General features: G+C 53.3%; 1 protein-coding gene and 1 non-coding gene across 2 annotated transcripts in view; one reads left to right on the top strand and one right to left on the bottom strand.

Moving 5' to 3' along the window:
• Positions 1–13,832: 13,832 nt before the first annotated feature.
• TRNAF-GAA (transfer RNA phenylalanine (anticodon GAA)) lies at positions 13,833–13,905 on the top strand. Its single transcript has one exon. It is a non-coding gene; the product is annotated as a tRNA-Phe (tRNA).
• Positions 13,906–17,543: 3,638 nt separating this feature from the next.
• The window catches only part of LOC126036932 (scavenger receptor cysteine-rich type 1 protein M130-like), a 189,847-nt gene continuing 186,494 nt past the window's right edge, over positions 17,544–20,896 (bottom strand). The window contains exons 16-22 of the mRNA XM_049797165.1: positions 20,515–20,833; positions 20,080–20,105; positions 19,655–19,792; positions 18,834–18,929; positions 18,333–18,398; positions 18,023–18,109; positions 17,544–17,728 (exon numbers count right to left, since the gene is read on the bottom strand). Coding sequence (XP_049653122.1) covers positions 17,544–17,728; positions 18,023–18,109; positions 18,333–18,398; positions 18,834–18,929; positions 19,655–19,792; positions 20,080–20,105; positions 20,515–20,833 — 917 coding nt within the window. The remainder of the gene's footprint in view (positions 17,729–18,022; positions 18,110–18,332; positions 18,399–18,833; positions 18,930–19,654; positions 19,793–20,079; positions 20,106–20,514; positions 20,834–20,896) is intronic.

The following is a 20,896-nucleotide window of genomic DNA, read 5'->3' as shown; positions in this document are numbered from 1 at the left end:
GCAATGTTGTTTGTCTTTTATTTCCCCAGTTGCCACAAAGAGGGGCTACAAGAAAGAAACACATTTCAGCATATACCTTCAATATTTTTTTGTGTGTGTAGGACATTGCTCCTTTCACATTAGATTTACGTGTTTCTTGTATAATGAAAGCACAAAAAAATGTTCTTCCTGATGGGTTAAGAACACTCATCCCAGCAGACCCACCGGAGACTCTAGAGGCAAGCTGCCCAACAAAAGTTCTTCTTTCTCACTGCAGAATAAACCTGTGATGTGCATTTGCTCACACAGAAACAGACAACTTTCATATGCCTGTGGGTATGACCTGGAAAACAAGTTACAGGTGTTGAGGATCTACATCCTTCCACTCTCAGGAAAGAAAAAGCATGCCAGAAAAAACAACCCCCACTCTCCAAAAAAACCCATTGTGTGAAATATCATGCCAGATGCTGTCCGTCGTCCAAAGCAAGGGATGGGCACATCACAGGGTGAGTGGCCACAGCTCTCTCAAACACCGACATGAGGGGAAAAGGACTCCCACCCCACTCCTTCCCCACCACCACACAGGCCAATTTCTTCCATTGGGAAAGGCCAGATGAGGAGTTACTGCTTCAGATGAGCAAGGGACTGTGCTGTGGAACTGCCAGAGAGCATGCTAAAGCCCACTTTGTAGGTCAAAACGCAGCATAAAAAGTGACCAGGAGAGGACCAAAAAGAAGATAGGGAAAGGGTAACTGAGGTAACCGAGCCACAGGGGAGAAGTTGTGAAGGGAGGAGTAACGAGAAGGATTAAGGAGACAAATCCCAGGCTTTTTTCAGTGGTGCCATGAAGAAAGGACACATTGAAAGACAGGAAATTCCATTTAAAGATAGGGTGGTCAAACACTGGAACAGGTTGCCCAGAGAGGTTTGGGAGGCTCCATCCTTGTGGGAATTAAAAACTTGATGGGGCATGGTCCTGAGCCACATGCTCTAGCTGACCCTGCTTTTTAGAAGGGGCGGTTGGACTAGATGATAAGCTGGGGTGGCTGCCAAGCTGAGCTGCTCCATGATTCTGTGATTGAAAGCTGCTTTCCATTTTTTCCCTCCTGAGCAGTGGTTCCTGAGGGCTTTGAGGCTGCCTGCTTGCAAATCCCAGCCCAGCAGCAGGACCCCAGCATGGCCAGCTGTGCTTGTGGGGCACAAGTGAAAAAGCAGGACGCTGAGCAGGGCATCCCCAGGAGGCCTGGGGGTGAGGTGGGACAGCATCAGGGTCAGGGGCATGGACAATGTCAGGGTCATGCCTCAGCATGTGATTGGAGAAACCTCATGCCCGAGAAACACAGCTCTCTGCAAGAGCAGTTCCCTCCAAGTGTCTCATGACCACCTCTTGGGCTGGAATGCATTTCTTCCAGCGCTGATCATCACAGGAACTCTTCTGAGAGTTTTCCAAAAGCTACTCAGAATAATGTATACCCCCAGCCATCTCCACTGCATGGGACTGAGAAAGCTGAGCGTTGCAGAACAAATCCTACTTCATCATAATTCTGTGAGTGAGAAAGCAAGCAAAACCCAGCCACAACAAAAAAGAAAAAGAAACCAAGAGAGAATTGAAATAGCCCTGTGAATGATGAAGTGAAGGGCACAGGCTATCTGGCCCCACAGAGCCCGCCCAAACGCTCCCCCGCTGCCCAGCCAAGGTGGGAGACTGTCCCAGGGCTCTCCCTGGGATTTCACGGTGCAGTGCCAGGGGCTCAGGAGTGTCTAGGAAAAGCGGGGAGCTGGGGTGAGAAGACGTGCAGGAAAGGACAAGGCTAAGACTTAGGTCCCTATACTCTCATTTCTTCTGTTCAAAGACCCAGCAGATTGAGTAATAAGACCCAGCCTTCACTCACCCTCGGCACATCCAGCACAAACCTACAGTCTCATCATGAAGCAGTGACATCTGCTCTGAATGGATCATGGCAATGAAGTCCAAGGTTAGGGTCTTACCTTCTGCCTCTTCCCTACCGTGTCCTTCACTTCTTGGACTGCACTGCAAGCCCTGCACCAGGGCTCATTCCTTACTCTGCCCTTGCCCTCTTCTGCCAGCAGCTCCTAAGGTGAGTCTCCAGCAGCACCTCAAGGCTCCCTGCTCTCTCAAGTGTCCCAGGGTTTATAGCAGAAACAAGACTCTAAAGGTTCCTGCTGCAGCGTGTCCCTCCTGAGGATTTGCAGAGTAAAAACAGTATAATTGACTCCCTGGTGGGATGGAAGCTCTGAGGTGGTGGGGACTGCGTCAACAGCCGCAGGCAGTGCTGAACCCCTGGGAATATGATGTAAACTGAGGCAGGGCAACTGAACCAGGGACATCTCTGACTTTGGTGAGCAGGGCAGGAAAGTCCCCGGGAATGGCATTCACCTCACTTCCCGTCAGATGACTGCATCTTCATCAACTCACATAGAATTAGAAAGGCTCAGACCTTCTGAGGCAGAGGGGCCTGGCTTGTGGGGAGCTGAAGTCAGCAGAGCAGTGCCTATGTCCTTCCAGAGAGGATTCCCTTCTCCAGCATGAGAGGTGCACAGGGGCCTCCCTTGCTCCTTTGCTAGCCAACGGGAGCAAGTGGGCATGACTCCTTCCAGTCCTGTTGGATGTGCAGTTTGTGAGAACCACCTGCCTCTGCCCTGGCTGGGGAGGCAGGAGAAGGAGGCCCAGTGGGCACAGACATTGGTGCTGTTGCTCCTACAGACAAGAGAGATGAATCACAGTTTCTCTTAGGAGCCTCGCACTGCAATGTAAGTGCTGGGGGTCCAAGTCCAAGCTGGACATGTGCACTCCTCATCCTGTTGGTGATGGTCAAGGAAGAAGCGGAAGATGTCTATGAGGTTGTTTTGGAAAAGAGCGGCCATATGGGTCTATTAAAGGGTGAGCGAGTCTTTCTGACCACTCCCTGACTCTCCAGGCACTGAGCTTATGGATGGGAACCAGGGAGTCTCAGTTGGTGCGATACTGTTCCTGGTGCACAGTCATGGGAGAAAATGTCACCTGCTGTTCCTTACCCCACAGCAACCCCACAACAGAAGGATCGTCTGAGGGACTGGGCAAGCTAAACAACTGCTTAATATTCTCTGGACTAAAGGCAGCTATACCCAAAGACCACCAGTACCCTTTTAGGCCTTTGAAGTATCCTCCCCTGAGGTAGTCTCTGCCAAGAATACATGGAGCCTCAAGACCAGTCACAATACCTTTCCCAGGTAGGCTTACCTCAGGCTCCGACACAGACACTTCATTGATCCTCCCATCAAACCAGAAATGCAGATGGATTCCTCCCCTTTGTAATCTGATGGTATTAGAGTAGCCTCTGCACTGGTGCCCACAAGAGCTTTATACTCCTGTGGGGCTGATGTGCCAGACCATCGAACCCACACAGCCCAGTAAACCCGGCTGTCCCTTTCCTCCGCCTGGCCAAAGGCAGGGCCCCTCTATTCCTGGCCAGAGTCTTCATCACTTGGGTTTTTGTAACTGCAAAGCACAAGTCCCTTCATCAATGTCAAAAGCAAGATCAGCCCTTCTACTCTGACCCACAGACCTTGGAGCAGTAATTTTCCTGGATGGATGCCTTCTCTCTGTTGTTTTTCCTTGCAGTTCCTGTACCCGAATTTCTAGTCTCCAGGTAGGTTCACCATCCCACTGCCTCATATCCTTCCCGCGGTCATGCAGAGAGAACCACAGGGTTGCACGTGGTGTGCACCACCGGTACCCTCTCCCTGGAACAGAAAAAGGCTGGCTCTTAATGGCTGGGACCTTGGTTGGTGTGGGTGAGGAAGAGCTATCCTTCTCGGATTGCTCGGACAATTTGGGGGTGAGTTTCTCCACAGCCTACACACAGGCCCATAGGGAGGAAGCAAGATTATCTTTGTATTCTTGGAGTTGTCTGTCCAAACCATCCATAGCTGGTGCCTCTGTGTTTCTCCAGCTCATTATTGCCAGGGTGTTGGCATATGACGTCGGAGCATTTCATACAAACTTTTGCCACATGGACCGCTTGCACTGGATTTCATCCAGGTCTTTGGATGCCTGGTTTTTGTCCAGGTTGCTGTAATGCACCTCCGCCATGGCTAATTCCCTCAGGTACTGGACACCTCCCTCAATGGTGGTCCACTTGTCTGGGAATTTGCAAGATCTTCCTTGAAGGGATACCTGTCCTTCACACTCGACAGGACTCGCCTCCAGAGGCTGAGGACTGCTGCCCCTTTTCCAATCCCTTTGTCAACGGCCTTACCCCTAGCAAGGGATCCCAGCTGCTGGGCTTCCTTACCCTCTAATTCCCGACCCTTGGCCCCAGTATCCCAGCATCAGAGCAGCCAGCTGATAATTGGCTCTCCTGGATGATGGCTGAAATCTGTTTGCATATCTGCCAAGCTGACCTCAGCTTCCGTTGTTTCTTCTTGCCTATAGGGGCGACTGGCATAGTTGAGGCCTGGGTCTCTGGTTCAGCCACAGTGTCTGTTTGTATGTCGTTAGATGCAGAGACCCTCTCTTCTCCTTGAGGGTGCTGAACAGTGCTGAATAGTGCTCAGTAGGCGAAGGGCAGGCCCCAGCACAGCGCAACAAGCTGTGTCTCTTTGGCATAGCCAGCACCAGGGCACCCTTTTTGCAAACATTCTGTCACTTCATCAGGATCCCGCGCTCATCTGGGTTGAAGTCTCAGATCCTTGGAGGTGACAACAATCCTCAGTACCTGCCTGTATTCCCCTGCATGCCTTGCCACCCATAACCACACGGCCTTGGGGCATATCCCTGGGTGGTATTCCTAAATGGTTGGTTAACCCTAGAGAAAGTGGAATAAAAATTCTTGAGAAGTACCAATAAGGAGTATTTTGGCTACCCAAGGATGTTCAAGCTACTGAGAATTTATTGTAACGAGGGAGAAAATATATGCCATGAAGAAAAAGCTGGTGAAGGTGACATTCTGTGTTTCCTCCCTGTCCTGGTTTCAGCTGGGATAGAGCTAACTGTCTTCCTAGTAGCTGGTACAGTGCTATGTTTTGAGTTCAGCATGCGAAGAATGTTGATAACACTAATGTTTTCAGTTGTTGCTCAGTAGTGTTTAGACTATAGTCAAGGATTTTTCAGCTTCTCATGTCCAGCCACGGCACAAGAAGTTGGCACAGGACACAACCAAGGCACCTGACCCAAACTGGCCAATGGTGTATTCCATACCATGTGACGTCCCATCGAGTTTAGGAACTGGGAAGTGGGGGGGGGGGGGGGGGGGGGCAGGGAATCGCTGCTCAGGGACTGGTGGGCTGTCGGTCAGCAGGTGGTGAGCTATTGCCCTGTGCATCATTTGTACATTCCAATCCTTTTATTACTACTGTTATCATTATCATCATAGTTTCTTCTTTTCTGTTCTATTAAACCGTTCTTATCTCAACCCAGGAGTTTTACTTATTTTCCCGATTTCCTCCCCCATCCCACTGGATGGGGGAAGTGAGTGAGCGGCTGCGTGGTACTTAGTTGCTGTCTGGGGTTAAACCACGACACTCCCCCAAAAACTCTCAGAGGAGAAAAGGGAAAAGGTGTAATTGTTAATTGTCTCCATGAGATGATTCTTAGAGTAATGGCATCAATGCAGAACTCAGATACCTGATTAAGATCAAGGCCAGTGCTTTTGTAATAAACCCCCCAGGCAAAACACCACCAAGTGCTACAGACCACAGCAAACTGCAAAAGGCAAACCCAAGCTTTAACATGCACAGCAAAGAGGAGCCTGGCACGGATCAGATACACTAATGGTGAGAACAGTTAAGTCAATACCATGACCAGCAACTGCTGAACAGATATCAAAGCTGTAAATTCCATCTAATATGCTCTGGTCAACTCTGCTGTTGACTCTACCCCAGCCAAAAGTAGTACAGCCGGACAGAGACGGCCTGCTGAGCCCTGTCCGTCCCTCCACCTTCTGCAGGTACTAAGGGCCACTGGGAACCTCGAGGGTACTGGGAGCTGGGACGCAAGACGTAACGGTGGGGAAAACGGAATGCCCACTCTCCATCTGTTGCCACTAACACGCCTGCCAGTGCTGCAGCAAGTGCCTCTGCCCCTCCTTTCCCCAGCCCCAGCCCTTCTCTTCCCCTTTTGTGCCTGCCTCGGTTGGTCTCTCTCTCCATCCCTGCCTCCATCCCTGGGTTTCCGACAATGACGTTGGGGAAAATGCATCTGAAAATGGTAGAGGGGAGAGCTGGGGTGAATGCTGAGGCTCCAACCCTATATACGTATGCAAGATGAACAGATAACCCAAGTGTCTCCACCAAAGAAGAGGTAGCACATGCACTTTTCTTTTTCTCCCCTTTCCCTCTGTACAACAACGGGATACCTCACTGCAGCTCAAAGCCTGAGGAGAACAACCATGCTAAAACTTTATCGGGAAAATAAATGTGGTAAAATTTCCACTGCCTCACAGAAGAGACTGCAAGAAAAAACAGAGAAAATTCAGAAGTGCTCTCAGCCCTGCTCGGAGAAGGTGGTAGGAGACAGCACAAGTAGGAGTAGCTACGCTTTAGACCAACCTTGTAAAGTCTTTGTCCATCTCTTTGTCAAACGGGCAAACGCATGACATTTTACTTTTTTCATTACACTCGTGTTACAAAAACACAAGCATGTCTTCTTAGAGACCATTACACCAGCAGCAGGGATCTTCCTGAATTGCACCTTTCATGTTAAGTGGCGATCAAATGCCGTCCACCTGCTTTGCATTTAGCTCAAAGGCAGCCTTGACCTCTCCTAAGTCAATATCCCTCAGTTATGACAGTGCGTACAATTCATCGATTCTTTGCAAAATCACTTCAGAATACGAATAACATCACAGCATACTTAAATATGCTCTCCAATTCAACACTGTGTAACTTAGCTATCTAATAAAAAGCGCAGAAAGCAGAAGCTGTCAAAATGAAAATCCTCCAGGTGACTGACTGCCTGCCTGCCTGCTCTTTGGGCACTTTCCAAAGCAAATATTGAAGTCAGTTGCCTTAGGTCTTTTCACAACTGATCCACAACACATCCCTTATTTATAGTCAGTGTCCTGTAAATATAGAACCATCACCCTTAAAAAATGACGCATATTGTCAAAGAAGGATCTGAGCCATGTACACTTCTCATGCACCACGTATCAGTGTATTTTTATTTATCTCTTTTCATGTGGATAAAATCACACAGGCTTTCTTTGCAGCTATGGCAAGAGTCTGTATCATCATGGGAACAAAGGCCGGGACACCCTGGCTGCACCGAAACTCAGTCAAACCTCCCACTGACTTCAAAACCTAAACCAGATCTTTACCACCAGCCTTTGATTCCCAGCTTGCATCTCATAGAAACAGATATTCCTCTCACCTTAATAGACAGAGGACTAAATTAGAGCACTATTTTACTTTGAGATACGTGATGTGGGCTTCTGGATGGTTTTGGAAGTGAATGGCGATTGGGAAGCACAGCATGGTAGCTTGAATTACTGCGGTGCATAACAAACAGAGGATGAGTTTACAGAGGAATGTGACAACCTTACGAAGTATTCATGGTTCTGCTATCGTAATGTTGATGTCCCACGAACTCCGGACAGGCAATGAGTCCAATGCAATTAATGCTGCCCTTGCTCAATGTGGCTAGTGGGTTTGCTGGTCATTCCGTGTGGTACTTCTAACTATCAGCTAGTCAGAGACAAGTAAATATGTGCTGCGTCTCCTGGTTGAGAACTTATGTATTGGGTCTGGCTGAGATGGAGTTAGTACTCCCTATAGCAGCCCTCATAGCACTGTGCTCTGCAGCTCTGTAGCTAGAAAGGTGTTGATAACACACCAGTGTTTTGGCTACTGCTGAGCAGTGCTGGCACAGCATCAAGGCTGTCTCTCCAACATTTTTGCCCTCCCCTCAATGGCAGGCTGGGGCAGGGCAAGATCTTGAGACGGGACATAACCAGGACAGCTGACCTAAACTAACCAAACAGATATTCCATACCATATGACGTCAGCTCAGATATAAAAGATAAGTGAAGGGAGACGGAGGTGGGGGCATTTTTGTCTTCCGGAGCAAGCACTACGCGTACAGGAGCCCTGCTTCCCAGGAAGTGGCCAGACATCGCCTGCTGATGGGAAGTAGAGAGTAACATCATTTGTTTTTTCTTTGCTTTCGCGCGCAACCTTTGCTATCATTTTATTAAACTGCCCTTATCTTGACCCACGAGCCTTTCGTTATATTTTTCTCTCCCCCGTTCCAGCTGAGGAGGGGGAGTGATAGAGCGGCTTTGGTGGGCACCTGGCATCCAGCCAGGGTCAACCCACCACAGTCCTTTTTGGCACCCAATGTGGGGCATGACAACGGCAGTTTTGCATTAAGCGTTCTATAGCTAGTCATTAAGTGGCAAGCTCCTGTGCAGGTCACAGAGCTTGTTAGCTGCTTGCTTATCTCTAGCTTGCTGAGTTTGGGAACATGTTAATGCAAATAATGGCTGTGTGCTTTGTCCTGGCACTGATGGCTTTGTTGTGCTGTGGGAGCTATCTTGTGTGGAGAATGAAGGAACGTGGGAACGTGCTAATACCAATAGTGTCTATGTGCTTTGTCCTGGCAGTGATGGTTTTGCTGTGTTGTGGGAGCTATCTTGTGGAGGAGATGAGGGAACACATCTCCCTCTCCCTACCAGGCATTGATGTGAATGGTTTTATTATGCAGGCTCCCGAGGTCCTTGTTCACCCTTACGTGAGCCCTCTCTATCGAGTAATGTGGAAAAAGAACTATTTTGAATGGGGCCCTGAACAACAACAAGCCTTTGAGCATATCAGACAGGAAATAGCTCGTGCAGTAGCTCTTGGGCCCGTCCGAACAGGACCAGATGTACAAAATGTACTCTACACTGCAGCTGGGGAACATGGTCTCACCTGGAGCCTGTGGCAGAAAACACCAGGAGAAACCCGAGGTCGACCATTAGGGTTTTGGAGTCGGGGGTACCGAGGATCAGAAGCTCACTATACCCCGACTGAAAAAGAGATCTTAGCAGCATATGAGGGGGTTCGAGCCGCTTCAGAAGTTGTTGGTACAGAAACATATCTCCTCTTGGCACCACGATTGCCCGTGCTACACTGGATGTTCAAAGGAAACATCCCCTCTACACATCATGCAACCAGCGCTACATGGAGTAAGTGGATAGCATTGATCACGCAACGGGCTCGACTGGGGAAATCTAACCACCCAGGAATTCTGGAAGAGATCATGGAATGGCCAGAAGGCAGAGATTTTGGAGCATCACCTGAGGAGGTGACTCGTGCCCAAGAGGCACCACCATATAATGAGTTATCAGAAGATGAAAGGTGTTATGCTTTGTTTACTGATGGATCCTGTCGTGTGGTAGGGAACCATCGGAAGTGGAAAGCTGCTGTGTGGAGTCCCACACGACAAGTCGTTGATGCCCCTGAAGGAGAAGGCGAGTCAAGTCAGTTTGCAGAAGTGAAAGCCATCCAACTGGCTCTAGACATTGCTGAACAAGAAAAGTGGCCGGTACTCTACCTCTATACCGACTCCTGGATGGTGGCTAATGCCCTATGGGGGTGGCTACAGCAGTGGAAGAAGACCAATTGGCAACGCAAGGGTAAACCCATCTGGGCAGCAGCATTGTGGCAGGACATTGCTGCCCATGTAGAACACATGACTCTAAAGGTACGTCATGTAGATGCTCACGTGCCCAAAAGCCGTGCCACTGAAGAACATCGAAATAATGAACAGGTAGACAAGGCTGCCAAAATAGATATAGCTCAGGTGGACCTGGACTGGGAGCGTAAGGGTGAGCTATTTGTAGCTCGATGGGCCCATGAGACATCGGGACATCTAGGGAGAGATGCAACGTATAGGTGGCCTTGTGATCGAGGGGTGGACCTGACCATGGAGGCCATCACACAGGTCACTCATGAATGTGAAACATGTGCTGCAATCAAAAGGGCCACCAGAGTAAAGTCTCCCTGGAACAGAGGGCGGTGGTTGGGTTTTCAATATGGCGAGGCCTGGCAAATTGACTACATTGGACCACTGCCACGAACACGCCAAGGCAAGTGCTACGTACTCACCATGGTGGAAGCAACTACTGGTTGGCTAGAAACATATCCTGTAAACCATGCCACTGCCCGAAACACCATCTTAGGCCTCGAAAGGCAAATTTTATGGCGACACGGTACCCCAGAAAGAATTGAATCAGACAGTGGGACTCATTTCCGAAATAACCTTATAAGCTCCTGGGCAAAGAAACATGGCATTGAGTGGGTATACCACATACCCTATCACCCGCAGGCATCTGGAAAAAATTGAGAGATATAATGGACTGTTGAAGAGTATGTTGAGAGCGCTAGGCAATGGGACATGGAAGCATTGGGATGCAAATTTAGCAGAAGCCACTTGGCTAGTTAACTCTAGAGGATCTGCTAACCGTCCTGGTCCTGCCCAAACAAAACCCCTACATACTGTGGGAGGAGATAAGGTCCCCGTGGTGCACATGGGGAAGTGGCTGGGGAAGGCAGTGTGGATTGCACCTCCCATGGGAAAAGGCAAACCCATTCGTGGGATTGTCTTTGCTCAGGGACCTGGGTGTACTTGGTGGGTAATGCGGAAGGATGGGGAGACCCAGTGTGTGCCTCAAGGACATTTAACCTTGGGGGAAAAATAATCTGTGATGTGAGTTGTATGTTGCAGGAAGTAATGTAGCAGGAATGACCTGAACTGCAGAGGAGTGAAATTCGCAAGGAACCAGACAAGTGCATCGGTGACCCAAACCAAGCCGACGTTGGTGCCCAACGATTGAACGTACTGCTTCTCCTGTCCTGACCACTCATCTAGACGGATGGGGCCCAAGTCATAACCTGTGTGTGAACATCTGAAGGAGTGGAAGAAGCCCCTGTAATATCTATCTCTTAAAGGACAAGGGATAGTAATTAATAAGAATGTATAAATCTGTACGTTGGGTATAAAAGTTGTTTAAGTATGTAGTTTCAGTTGTAAGTGTTGGTAAGAAAGGATTTCAGTAATGAGAATTAAATACAATAGTATGGTTAGAAGATATCTGTATTAAATTATGTGGGACCTGAGCAGGACGCAAATGGTATGGAATAAGGGGTGGAGATTGTATTGGGTCTGGCTGAGATGGAGTTAGTACTCCCTATAGCAGCCCTCATAGCACTGTGCTCTACAGCTCTGTAGCTAGAAAGGTGTTGATAACACACCAGTGTTTTGGCTACTGCTGAGCAGTGCTGGCACAGCATCAAGGCTGTCTCTCCAACATTTTTGCCCTCCCCTCAATGGCAGGCTGGGGCAGGGCAAGATCTTGGGACGGGACATAACCAGGACAGCTGACCTAAACTAACTAAACAGATATTCCATACCATATGACGTCAGCTCAGATATAAAAGCTAAGTGAAGGGAGATGGAAGTGGGGGGCATTTTTGTCTTCCGGAGCAAGCACTACGCGTACAGGAGCCCTGCTTCCCAGGAAGTGGCCAGACATCGCCTGCTGATGGGAAGTAGAGAGTAACATCATTTGTTTTTTCTTTGCTTTCGTGCGCAACCTTTGCTATCATTTTATTAAACTGCCCTTATCTTGACCCACGAGCCTTTCGTTATATTTTTCTCTCCCCCATCCAGCTGAGGAGGGGGAGTGATAGAGCGGCTTTGGTGGGCACCTGGCATCCAGCCAGGGTCAACCCACCACAGAAAATTTCCTTTACTTTAGAGTACACCCTGCTTTGTCCTTCCTCTTGAAAAGTGCTCTCAGAAACATCCTGGGGGTGATCTGGAGCTGTGAGTTGCCCTGACCCACACAGCACCCTCTCGTCAGCAGAAGGACCCTGCCCTGCTGGGCACTGCTTCTTCCACCCACAGCTTCTCCCCACTCTGCTGTTGGAGTTCCCCAGGCAGGCTGAGTACTTACCCTGACCGATGGCAGAGTCCCTGCCCCAGCACACAGCCCCCCTTTGGGGTGCAGGGACCCTGCTCAGAGGGACAGCCCTGGGCACCCCTGGCTGCACACCCACCTTCACACTCTGCAGCCATCCCCAGCTGAAGGCAGCTGACATGCCCTGTCCCTCTGAGGGTGCAGCAGGGAAGCTGTGCTCCAAAGCATGGCCTTTTTCTCTGCACTGCAAAAACTGTGAGTCCCTCTGACAGATCCCTTAGGCTGTGGGATGTGCCAGCTTTAGGAGGTCATTCCAGGAACCACAGTTACATTGCCCTGCAGCCAGAGACTTACCCTGTCAAGGGCTGTGAAGATTTTTCTCCAGGTCAGCTCTCCTCTCCCCTCCCACCCCAGACTGCCTTTAACATCTCTCTCTGCCTCACTCCTCTCCCCTCGGTGCCTGCAGGCGCTTTGCAGAGGAGCTGCTCCTGGGCAGAGCTGTCTCTCGGCAGTGCTGCCTGCTTGCCATGAGCTCCCTCCAGCCCAGGAGCCCAGCCCAGCTCAGCAGCAGAGGACCAGCCCAAGGCAGCCCTTTCTCTGCCCCCTCTGGGCTGCCTCCAGGTGTCCCTGGGGCTCCAGGGGAACCTGCTGGGAAACAGGCTAAGGCAATCACTGGTGTTTATTCCCTCATCTAGCGAGAGCCAGTTCTTTCCTGAAATAAAACTTTCTGCTCAGACACAATGTTACATCTACATGCGACTTTTTTTTCGTTCCAGAAATATAATCCTTCTCTCAGAGTTACTGTTAATGTACCACTTTTTTTGTGTTATTTTTTTAGACAGGATACTCAGAGAGTGAAGGGCAGGGATCTCCTTTGCACCTGCTGACGGAGGGGGTCCATGGACTGAGGGAAGGGATCCATGGGTCAATGGTGGCGTTTCATCCTGCATTTGTATTCATGGCATTTGAAGGAGAGTCAGCTCCCTCCCATGCACACCACAGAGCCACAAGAGGTGGGATTTTTCTTGAATCTCTTCATCTGTGCTGTCTGTTTATTTGGGGGTGGGAGTTTCAGCTGCAGAGTCACACATTGGTATTGTGGGTCCTCCCATGCAGCTGTGTCCATGGGAACAAGTGCCCCCAGCACAGGAAAGACATGCATCAACTGGAGCAAGTTCAGTGAAGGGGCACCAACACAGTCAGGTGTGGGGGGGTGTGCACGGGGCTGGAGAACTTTCCACCTGAGGAAAGGCTGAGGGAACACTGTGCAGTATGGAGATGAGAAGGCCTCGGGAAACCTCACAGAAGCATTTCAGTACCTATCAGGCAGTTAAGAAAAGGGAGCCAGGGTCTTCATCATGGTGCATGGTGGGAAAATGTAAGGCAAGGGACGAAAGTTGAAAGAACGTTCAGGCAGGAGATGAGGTCCATGAGGTCATAACCATAAGGTCACTTATGCACTGGAAGAGGTTGCACTGAGAGGTTGTGCAGTCCCACTCCTTGAAGGTTTTCAAGCCTTGTCTCCCCCTAAATATGGTCTCCAAACATTGAACAGAACACTCTTGCTCATGCAGAAGGAAGCAAAAGCCTATGGCACCAGCAAAAGCTCTGCCTCCCCTGGGCCCTCTCTCCCCTATGACAGAGGTCTTCCACCAACCCCACCCTTCTTCCACCTCCAGCTTTGGACACTGCGTATGCCTGGCCTGCCCACTTGCCTTCACCACTCACCTTTGTAACCGAGGCCCGACACATATCTTGGCACTCCCACTGTAAGCTGGCACCCACCCCACACCTGGAGTCTACCTGGCCATGGAGGCAGTTAGAGGCCAGGTCTCCTCTGCCTGGCACTGGGCACAGATTTTGCCTGGGAATGTCCCCAAGGAGCTCTCTTCATGAGTATGTCAGCCTGTGGCCTGGCAGGGCTGGAACTGGGACAAGGGCTGCTGGGGCAGGGCTGAGGTAGCTCAGCTGGGAGAGCGTTAGACTGAAGATCTAAAGGTCCCTGGTTCAACCCCGGGCTTCAGCACTGATTTGCTCCTGTAGATTTTTGCAGACACTGACTTCTTCCAACCTGCCCTGGCCCTCCTTGTTCCTTCACCTCTTGGCAGAGCACTGCCCCTGAACTGTAGCTGCAGATCTGCAGGTTAGAATGAACCTTCCTCTTGCACTGCAAGCCCCCAGCCTTCCCCTGGACAGGACTCCCCATTCTGTGCTTCATTGGGGTGGTCTCTAGCCGACCCTCCTTGCCTGCACCACAGCAGATGGCATCTCTCCTTTGAGGGGTCTCTGCAAAGACCCTGTCTCTCTCCTCTTTGCCATTCTCGATGGTGCACAGACTGCTTCCCTTGTCATAGACACATCACAGGAGAAGAGCATCTCTCCTGCTGGCAGGCATTAAGGGGATGGAGCTCAGTGGAAGAGCACCCGCTTTGCATGTGGGAGGTCCTGGGTTCAGTCCCTGGCATCTCCAGGGGTGGTGCTTTTGCCCTGACTGCCCAGCCTCAGGCAGCTGTGGGCTGGAGCTCGGGCACTGCTCCTCCCCAGGCCCTTTGGGCCTGACCTGTCCACCCAGGGCTTGGCTGTGAGGTGGGCAGGGCTGTGGGATGCCTGTGTGTGCTGCCTCTTCTGAGCCCTTTCTTGGAGGAGAAGCAGGCAGCTGTGCTGGACCCGAGACCAGGTCACTGCCCTGAATCCTAGACCCACAAACCAGCCAGGGGAAATGCTTGGCAGCAGAGTGTGCCTGCAAGGAGACCTCAGGGAGGGTATAGACAGCAGCAGCACACTACGGAATCCCTTCTGGCTGCACTGGGAGATGTGGTGTGAGGGTGCTGGTCCAGCCCAGGTGTCCTTTGGGACCAGAGCAACACTGCCCTGCTGGCTTTCCAGGGCAAAGGCTCTGGGATTGTCCTGTCTCCACTCTAGGTGGAGATCCCATACCACATGGGAAGCACTCTGTGCCAGCAGGTAAGGCTGTCAGGGCTGGACGAGCATGGGCAGGGCTGTGGGACTCCCAGCTGGAGTTTTCCTTCCACCATCCTTCCACCATTGCCACTGGCTTGAGAAGAGCCTCAGCTCAGGGAACTTGGATCTGCTGAGGTCAGGAACAACCCTGCAGAGGTGGGACCGGTGCAGACCTCTTGTTCCTGGGGTGTTTGGTGACTCTGTCACTAGTCCGTAACTACTGTGCTGGTAGGATCAGGGAGTCACAGGCTGTCCACAGCCATGCACAGGCAGGGAGGGCCAGGAGATGGTGCCTCAGCTCCTCCCTTGGCAATAACACCCACAACCAAAATGGGGCATGAGACATGGACTTTCACTGCAGGGTGCCCAGCACCCTGGTGAGCCGAAACTCAGAGAAATAAGGCTGCTCTCCTATGGGCTTGAAACAGCCAAGCTCTGCCCAGCATGGGGGCTGCAGTGCTGAGATATGGGGTATCACTCTGACCCCCCTCAGGCAGGTCCTCGGGAGCTGCAGGAACAACCACAGATCTGGGGTACAGAGACAATCTTGCTTTGCTGCAGAGAATGGACCCAGCCTGCAGGGCCTGACAGTTCAGGTCCCCAAATGCCATGAAAAAGGCTCTTCCAGCTCAGGTGTGCTGCCCCCTCAAGCACACACAGGCCTGTGGCTCATCTCCCCAAGCAGGAAGAGGAAAATACCTGCCAAGTACCAGGGTAAGGGAGAAGTATTACACCTGTGGGAGGGCAGAGCTGGCAGTGAGGTGGCACAGGACAGGTGCTGGGTTCCCCACTTGGAGCACCTTGAGTCTGCACGTCAGTGTCCATATAGCCCATAGCCTCCACCATCCTGTGTTCGGAAGATAACACTCCCCCCTTCTTTACTTCACTTTTATACCTTCCTTCTCTGAGATGCAGGGCTGGAGCTTGCCCCCATGGGAGTTTTCCAGGGGATGGAGGCTGTGTTTGCAGTGCCCATGTATGTCACCCATCACCATGGGGGTCTCACCTTGGGAATGCTGCTCTCCCATTGGGTCTGCCAGTAGGAAGGCTCTGGGGTATCGGGCAGAGGGACGTGTGTGCCTGGGCTTCTCCCAGATCCCCGAGGATCACCCCGGGGTGGAGGAGCTTCCAGCAGGGAATGGGGCAATGGTGAAGTGGGGAGGATGTTGGTGACAGCCACCTCCTCCCCTCTTCTCCTCTAAGGCCAGATCCTGCTGCTTGCAGCAGTACTGAGCTCCAGCAACTCCCCACAGGGAACCCTGCCACAGAGAGCCAAGGCACCTTCCAGCCCACAGCAGAGGAGCCTTTTGGGGAAGTGCCAGAGGGGTGTGGAGACCCACCAGGACAACCAGGGAGAGCAGTTTGGGCACCAGGTCCTGCCCAGGTGTCAAACCCTTCTCCCCGCCTGGATCCTGCACAAGAGGTTTCTCTGCCCATAGGCACTGGGGCAGCTGAAAGCCACAGCCAAGGAAAAGGAACCCTGGCTCAGCTCCCAGCAGTGCCTCTTTTAGGGGAAGGACACAAAATCTCCTCTGCCATGGAAATGTGCCCACGTGAGCATCCTCCCAGATGAGCCCTTCTCCAGGCCAGGGACTGTACCATGGCTTCTGGCTGCAGCACACATCTCCTGGGGATCTCTTCTCCATCCCCCTGGCCCTCCAACAGTGCTGGGGGAAAGGTGCCCCCATCCCCTCTGTTCCCATTCCTTTTGTACCTGCACACAAGTACCGCCCTGACACAAATCCAAACTGACATCCATGGAGAGGCAGAAGAAGAGCGGGGGTGGGAGCTGGAGAAGAGCAGGAGGAGGGGTCCCAGGCAGCCGTGGGGCTTTGAAGCCTCTTCTCAGGAAGGAGGCAGCTCAGTGCCTTGAAAAGAGTGCTCAGGGTCTACAAGGGCCCAAGGCAGCAGGAGCAGCCCATGCAGACTGGGGTCCTGGCAGATAATTAGGAAAGGGAATCCCAGCCCCGTGTGTCCCAGAAAGAAGCTCTGCACCCTCTGCTGGGGCAGTGGGGAGCAGAGCTGCCTCTTATCCATGGTGGGAGGTAATCCATGGGCCATTTCCCCCCCTGGGGCTGGCTGGGGTGTTCAGGGCACTGCGGCCACCTCAGGGCTCACTTCTGTGGGGCCACAGCCCAGGACTCACCCTGACATGGCAGCTCTGTCATGGCCTCTGTACTGTGGCACCAGCATGGCCCAGGCCCTGCCTGAGGCAAAGAGCAGCTGGGAAACCCTACACTCATAAAATGGGTGCTCCCACTGTGGTGCATCACAGGACCTTTCAGAGAGCCATTTTGACTAGAAACTGCCTGTGGCCAGTAGGATGGAAATGTCTCTGTCAGCAGGGTTATTCCCCAGGGACCATGGGCTCTTGCTGCTCCATAACCTGACCCCAAGCCTGCTGTCCCTGAGACATGCCCATTTCCCCACCTCCATGACTTTGTTCTCTGCTCCTCCTCATCAGCCTCAGGAAGATGCCCTCACACTTGGCCAGGCAAGCACCAGATCTGGGTCAAAGCCCCTGGAGACTTTTAGTAACAACGAAGATGATACATAGCATAAAAAGGGAATAAACATAGAGGAAATTCCAGGCAGTTTCTACTGCCCATGGGCCAAGGGACATGGTTCCCTGGTGCTCATAGCTCTCCCAGCTCCACAGACCTCCCTTCTGGTTGCATGCAGCTGCACGGCAGGGATGGGGTCTCATGGCCTGGGGCTCTGGGACTGTTGTGCACAGAGCTCCGATGTCACAGCCGTTGTGTCCTCAGGGGGGTGTGCCAGAGATACCTCTTCAGCATCATCATAGCCCATGCTCCCAAAGGACAGGGGCCACGTGTCTTCTTCAGCTCCAGGGACCCCAGCACTTCTCCAGGAGCGCAGGCTGGCCCCTGCAAGCAGCAAGGCAGGACAATGTAGTTCAGCCCATGGGGTCTGTACAGCATCTTCCTCCCTGCTCCTCACCACATTCAGCTCCTTCTCCTACCCCTAGTCCCTCCAAGGAAAACTCCTGGGACAGGTTCCCCCTTCCCAGGAACCAGGGGTCTCAGGACAGCAGTGACTTGGGTGGCCCCAGGGGTCGCACCCCAGGAACCAGCAGTGCTAAACTTCCCTCTCACCTCCGGGTGCAACCCTGGGCTCTGCTCCCTCCTCTGGATGCCCGGCCATTTCCCTCTCTCCCTGACCAGGGGCAACATCCTCCACGGGATCAGAAACCTTCCTGGCATCATCATAACCATCTGCTGGGTCACCTCCAGGTGGGACAAGAACATCTGAAGAGAGAGGGGAGCTGGTGACAGTGAGAAGATACGTCCTGCAGAGCAGAGCGAAGATGCGCAGGGACACAGGGCTGAGACACGGGTATTGGCAGCACCACAGGAGACCCCCATGTCCTCCCCATCTCCAGCGGTGACACAGAGTGACACCTCTGCCCATCACATGTCTTCAGGGAGATCAACTCCTTCTTGCCTCTGTTACCTGGTGCTGAGCCCAGACCATCCTCCTCCTCACTGACCCCAGGGTAGGGCTGCAGCTGGGTCAGGGACTCCTCTGAATAGGAGCCTGCAGAGATGCACAGTGGCTGTTAGGAAGTGAGCCCCACTGACCTGCCTCGTGGTCAGAGCTGCTGGGGAAGGGGGACCCACAGAGCTGGGGCTGCATGGGGAGGAGGGCTGGGAAATCCCCCTGCCTCCCTGGGGCAAACCCTGTCTCAAAGGTGCTCCCAGAGCTGCCCTAGGACAGCCCCTTCCCTCACTCCGTGGGTGTCACTTGGGGTGCAGGGGCAGGAAGAGAGGGGCTGTCCTGCTGGGACAGGCAAAGCTGTTTGTTTGGCAGAAAGCTCCCCTTCCAGGCCCAGGACCTGGATGGTCTCCCCACAGACCACGTGGCCCCAGTGTCACAAGGACCATGGGCTGGGGGGCTTCAGGGAATCAGCCCGGGGTTGGGGCCAGGGGAAAGGGTCCTGCAGATGTTCCTCCAGGGAGGACCCACACCCACCTGAGCGACCAAACCTCGCCTGCTTCTCCCACACTGGGCTGTAACCGATCTCCTCGTACACAGCCTCAGGGAAGGGCTCCTGAGCACTCCTGGAGCCTGGGGACAGAGGTAGGGCTGGCAGAGGGACAGGCAGAGGGGCAATGGGATCACACTGTGCTGCCCCAAACCTGTTTCTTGGGCCAGCCCAGGACTGGCCCAATGGCACAGCCCCACTGCACTGTGCAGGCACAGCCACCACATCCCCAGTGAGGGCAACATCACTGTGGAGATTATCTGGGGCAGCGTCACCCTCGCATCATCCCATCAGAGACAGCACTCATGCCCCTCTGGCCCCAGGGTCATGTACCCCTTGGCTGACCCTGGAGCAGCTCCCATGTTTCCTCCACCTGGAGCTTTCCCCTATCTGCCCAATGGGTCTAGAGTAGCCAGGGGTGGGCAGGGCTGGGCAGAGGGGACAGCCTGGGGGCCTGACACCACGGGGATGGACCCTTCTGCCCTGCACTCCTCCCATCATCTCCCTTGTCCCAGAGTCCCCCCCCCAGCACTACCCAGAGCATTGCCTTGGCCATCTGCCTTCTGCTCACATTTCCCCCAGCCCCGCTCTGGCATTTCTCTCCTTGCACCATTGCTACCTCCCCCCGCCTCTGGGCTCTCTCCACCCCTTGCTGCTGGTGCCCCACGGCCAGGCACTCAATGGGGTGGTGCATGGGACAGGTGGCAGCACACGGTCTCACCCCCCCAGCTTTGCCAATGCCCCTCACTGACACCCCACAGCCCTTCCAGGAGGTATCTCCCCCTGGGACCGCTGTGGAAAGACCAACCTCTGCGCCCAGCCCTGGTGCATAGAGCTTGCCCAGCCAGGAGGGCCAGGAGCAGGAAGAGAAGGGCCCCCAGGATGATGCAGATGATGACGGGCACTGAGACTCTCCCTCTGCCACTCAGACGGCCCTGGGGGGAATCTGTGTGGGCAAGAATATGGAAAGGCCAGCACCAGGCCTGGGTGAGGTGGGAAAAGCACCATTCCTGACCCCCATCACACAAGGCAGCAGGGATTGGAGAGCCCCAGGGATGAGCAATGGAGAAGCTTCTACCCTGGTGAGTAAATTATAATGTTCCCTACCCTTCTCACCACCAGACCAGTGCCTTCTCCTGGGAGTTTCACACCCCAGCAAGGAGCCCCTTCCACCCTGCTGCAGGTCACAGTCTTTCCCTGGGGATACCCAGCTGCAGGGGCAAGGCAAGTTACCTGCTCGGGGTGGGAGTGCTGCTGTCCTGGGTGTAGCTGCAGAGGAGGAAAAGAAGAGCTGGGCTGAGAGGGTGGGTGTGAGGGCAGCGGGGAGCCTCTCCCCCAACACACCGTGTGTGTGTCTGTGGATGTCCCTGACACATCCCACCCAAATTGCCTCTCCTGCAGTGCTAGAAAGAGAGGGCGGGATAGGGAACAGTGCCTCTGCTCTGGGTGGCAGGCAGGATGGCACAGGCAGCCCAGGGGATAACCCTGGGGCTGCAGGGCCCCACAGGCAATGGCCAGAAGACGTCCAGTTCCACCGAGGCTGCTCCCCACTTGGCACCAGGCTCCTGCACTCTGCAGAAATGTTCTTGCTCTTGGGAGGTTACAGGCCATGCCAGGACCAACGGGGCAAAAGGCCTTCCCCTGAGCAAGGGGTCCCAGCCCTGCCACTCACCTGAGCAGTTTACAGCAGCGTCCTCCTTGTGCCGGCAAGCACCGCCATCCCCAGGCCGGGCCCAGCAGTCCTGCAGAGACGGCTCTGTCCCACGGCACTCCACCTGCTCCAGCCAGATGGGGCCCGTCCCCTCCCCAAACGCAGCCTCATGCAGGGCAGACATCGCGGGGCCACAGCCCAGCTGCCTGCACGCCACCTCGGCATCCCGCATGTCCCAGGAGTCGTCACATACTGTTCCCCAAGAGCCACGGTGCCAGACCTCCACTCTGCCCGAGCACCTGTCCTCACCTCCCACGGCACGAATCTTCTCCCTGTCTGGAGAAGGCAAAGACCTCCCATGGCACGGAGACTGCAGGCAGAGCCCTGCCAGACAAGAAG

The sequence above is a fragment of the Accipiter gentilis genome, unplaced genomic scaffold (genome assembly GCF_929443795.1).
Source record: "Accipiter gentilis unplaced genomic scaffold, bAccGen1.1, whole genome shotgun sequence".
Lineage (NCBI taxonomy): Eukaryota > Metazoa > Chordata > Aves > Accipitriformes > Accipitridae > Astur > Astur gentilis.
The sequence above is the reverse complement of the archived record's forward strand: the minus strand, read 5'-3'. Positions and strand labels throughout refer to the sequence as shown.